The following is a 3,527-nucleotide window of genomic DNA, read 5'->3' on the forward strand; positions in this document are numbered from 1 at the left end:
TGTGAATGCTTCTATAAGAATTGCATGGAAGAATAATTGACGTAACGTGACACGACGTGACGTGAACGTGACGTGGATGTTGTATGTGAATCGCACTTAACTGTAACTTTCGGAGGCCAATACAAGCTGTCTATACAGAGGTCTTTGCCTCTGATGTTTGCATGACAAGCAACTGCTTTGATCCCTCCAATAGGTGGAAAGTATATTCGAAAAAATGAGTGGCACTTATTGATCGCCAAAAGCACTCGTATTTTGTCATCACGGTCCGAGCGTATAATATCAAAATCGTGGCAAGAGAGATCATTTTAAAATTTTCATTAAGGGTATCTACATTCATTAGCATCCCTAGAAAATTATTCATCGATACCTAAACGCACTCCAAATTGATAAGACGTCAAATAATCTCGCCCTGTATTGTTTACATCACGTAAATTTGGTTTTAGCTAGTTGCATGAAAAACGTATCTGAGTGCGAGATTTCATTTTAATTGTCTTTTTGTACTATTCGCTAGGAATCAGACGAAATAATTCGTACGTAAGCTTTTTAAGGCAACATATTGTAAATCGGGCTCGTTTAAAACTTGAAATACCGGTTTAAAAACTATGCATCGGTTCTATTAATAGATCATAATTTTGTGTGTTAGATCAATGAATAATAAATGAAAACAACATTCCTTTTGTCTCCGAATACAGATTTACAAAAAGTTGCACTATGGCAAAACATACCCTCCATCTAGTGCTTCTGTACGGGGCGCTAGTGAGCATCTCGCTTGCCGCGACCACGCACAAACACGGTCACCATGCTACGGGATCCAAAGAAAGGCTGGAGGACGGCAGCTATGCTCCCCGAGATGCTCATCATATGGAAGGAGACGAACATCACTCTGAATTCGATCACGAGGCCATTCTTGGTAGTGTAAAGGAGGCGGAGGAATTCGATACTCTCTCTCCGGAGGAATCCAAGCGCCGATTGGCGCAGTTAGTTCTCAAAATGGATCTAAACTCGGATGGGTTCATTGACCGACACGAGCTGAAGGCATGGATATTGCGTTCGTTCAAAAGTTTACTCGAGGAGGAAGCCACTGACAGGTTTGAGGATTTGGACTTGAATCAAGACGATGCCGTTAGTTGGGATGAGTACTACATGGAGACGTACGGAATGGACAGCGAGGACGAGGAATCGCAGAAGATGGATGTGTCAGACCCAAGCAAAGAGGAAGAGAGGAAACTGATGGCTGACGACAAAGAAATGTTTGAAGCAGCCGATAACAATAAGGACGGAAAATTAGATCCATCCGAGTTCGTCCTGTTCATTTCCCCAGAAGAATTCCCTCAAATGTTTTCAGTTGTTCTGAAGCAAACTATGCGCAACAAAGACACCAATAAAGATGGGAAGATTGACTTCCAGGAGTATGTTGCAGAACAATCCAGAGATCACGACAAGGAATGGCTGATTACCGAAAAGGATCGCTTTGACAATGATTTTGATAAGGATGGTGACGGATATTTGAATGGAAATGAAGTTTTATCGTGGATCCTACCCAGCAACGAGTACGAGCATTTTGTTATTCTAAATCAATTGAAATTTACGAACAATGTTTTTTTTTTATTTCAGTGAAGTGGCAGAGGACGAAGCATCTCATTTGTTTGCTTCTTCTGATGAAGATCACGATGATCGTCTTTCCTACCAGGAGATTATCGACAAATACGATGTGTTTGTTGGTAGCGAGGCCACCGATTATGGCGATCATCTGCATAACATTCACCATTTCGAAGATGAGCTATAAAGTAGTGCAATCATTTTGTTAGAATACTGGCTAGATTTTTGTAACCAATGATACTCCTAATTTTTCTCCCCTACTCTAGTCTTTAAAGTCCAGTATTTATAATAAATTTTATTTATAAGCCTCATCGAGTTGTCAATACACAATTTGATTCGTACCTCTCCTACATCCCTTATCTATGAAATGCAGAAAATGAATGTTATATAAGTACTAATCCAACCATATAATTCATAAGTATTTCATAAGAATTTGTATGCTCGTTTTTCGTACATATTTATTTTGGTGAATGCTCTCATTATGGATAATGTGACTGCGTTCTGATCAAAACTAGTGTAAGTTCAAATTACATTGCTTCTTATGAGTCAAAAGATGTGAGAAGAATTGATCGATGAGTGATAATGGAACACTCGCATTCGTTGGTAGAAATACAGAGAAAATCCTTCAACCACAACAACCACCGACTTCCTGCTAACTAGGGACAACCATCATCCCCACTTTAACCCTTTAACGGGTACCGGCATCAATATTGCTACCAACGATTTTATTTTTTTCCCTTCTTTAACAATAAATTATCACTTCTTTAATAAATTATCTCTTCTACCTTTTGCGGTAACTTGATCTGATGTCTAGCAACATGCCTGATTTTTTTGAGCGCTATTCATTTTGGAGCCATTTTTGTGTTAACAACCCCCATTTTAGAGCAGCAAGAGCAAATTTCCCGTAAAGTTATTGAAAAACAGTCATTTTGTTGAAGTTTTCAATACATATGAACTGTTTAGGACTTGTTGACTCTGATCATGAATTTTATTAGTTGTTTTTGTTGAAACTAACATCAAAATTGCAAATACAACATTTTTACCATCAAATGTTTTCCGCTAGCCGGGCAGTGGCAACTATATTGTCACCAATTTTTTCAATGTGTTTGATTGTTTTGCGTATTGAAATGAATGTTTTGTGTATTTTAGCATATAAACATGTCGCTGTAATGGAGTTTGACAATTATATTGCCACCAACAATTTGCGCTAACTGGGGAGGTGGCATCTATATTGCCACCAACATTTTACGCTAGCCGGGCAGGTGACAACTATATTGCCACCATTTTTTGCAATATTTTTTATTGTTTTGCGTATTGAACAAAATGTTTTGTGTATTTTAGCATCTAAACATGTCGTTGTAATGGAGTTTGGCAATTATATTGTCACCAACATTTTACGCTAACCGGGCAGGTGGCATCTATATTGCCACCAACATTTTGCGCTAGCCGGGCAGTTACTATATTGCCACCATTTTTTTCCAATGTTTTTGATTGTTTTGCGTATTGAAAAAAATATGTTTTGTGTATTTTAGCATCTAAACATGTCGTTTTATTGGAGTTTGCGTTGATTACATGCCTAGTTGTCCCGGCCCGTAAAAGGGTTACACAAAGTGAAAACTTTCGTGCAATCACCGCCCTGAATGCCGCCTACAAAGTGCTTTCCCAAATCATCTTCCGTCGTCTATCGCCACTGACAAACAGATTCGTGGGAAGTTATCATGCCGGCTTCATCGAAGGTCGGTCTACTTCTGACCAAATCTTCACCTTGCGGCAGATTCTCCAGAAATGCCGTGAGTACAGAGTCCCCACGCACCATCTATTCATCGACTTTAAAGCCGCATATGATTCAATAACACGAAAAGAGCTATTCAGAATCATGGACGAAAACGGCTTCCACGTGAGGCTGACAAGACTGATCAAGGCTACGA

At 39.2% G+C, this 3,527-nt stretch overlaps 1 protein-coding gene across 1 annotated transcript; it reads left to right on the forward strand.

Moving 5' to 3' along the window:
• The first annotated feature begins 395 nt into the window (after positions 1-395).
• LOC129776901 (reticulocalbin-2) lies at positions 396-2,187 on the forward strand. Its single transcript, XM_055782834.1, has 3 exons — positions 396-530; positions 693-1,550; positions 1,615-2,187. The coding sequence occupies exons 2-3, from the start codon at positions 712-714 to the stop codon at positions 1,784-1,786; spliced, it is 1,011 nt and encodes a 336-aa protein (XP_055638809.1). The 5' UTR covers positions 396-530; positions 693-711; the 3' UTR covers positions 1,787-2,187.
• The last annotated feature ends 1,340 nt before the right edge of the window (positions 2,188-3,527 follow it).

The sequence above is a fragment of the Toxorhynchites rutilus genome, chromosome 3, assembly GCF_029784135.1.
Source record: "Toxorhynchites rutilus septentrionalis strain SRP chromosome 3, ASM2978413v1, whole genome shotgun sequence".
Lineage (NCBI taxonomy): Eukaryota > Metazoa > Arthropoda > Insecta > Diptera > Culicidae > Toxorhynchites > Toxorhynchites rutilus.

Excerpts from the sequence above, each read along its gene's own strand:
- LOC129776901 (XM_055782834.1), top strand. The coding sequence starts at position 712 with ATGGCAAAACATACCCTCCATCTAGTGCTTCTGTACGGGGCGCTAGTG. Across the intron at positions 1,551-1,614 it reads TGGATCCTACCCAGCAACGA|TGAAGTGGCAGAGGACGAAG; the intron begins GTACGAGCATTT and ends TTTTTATTTCAG.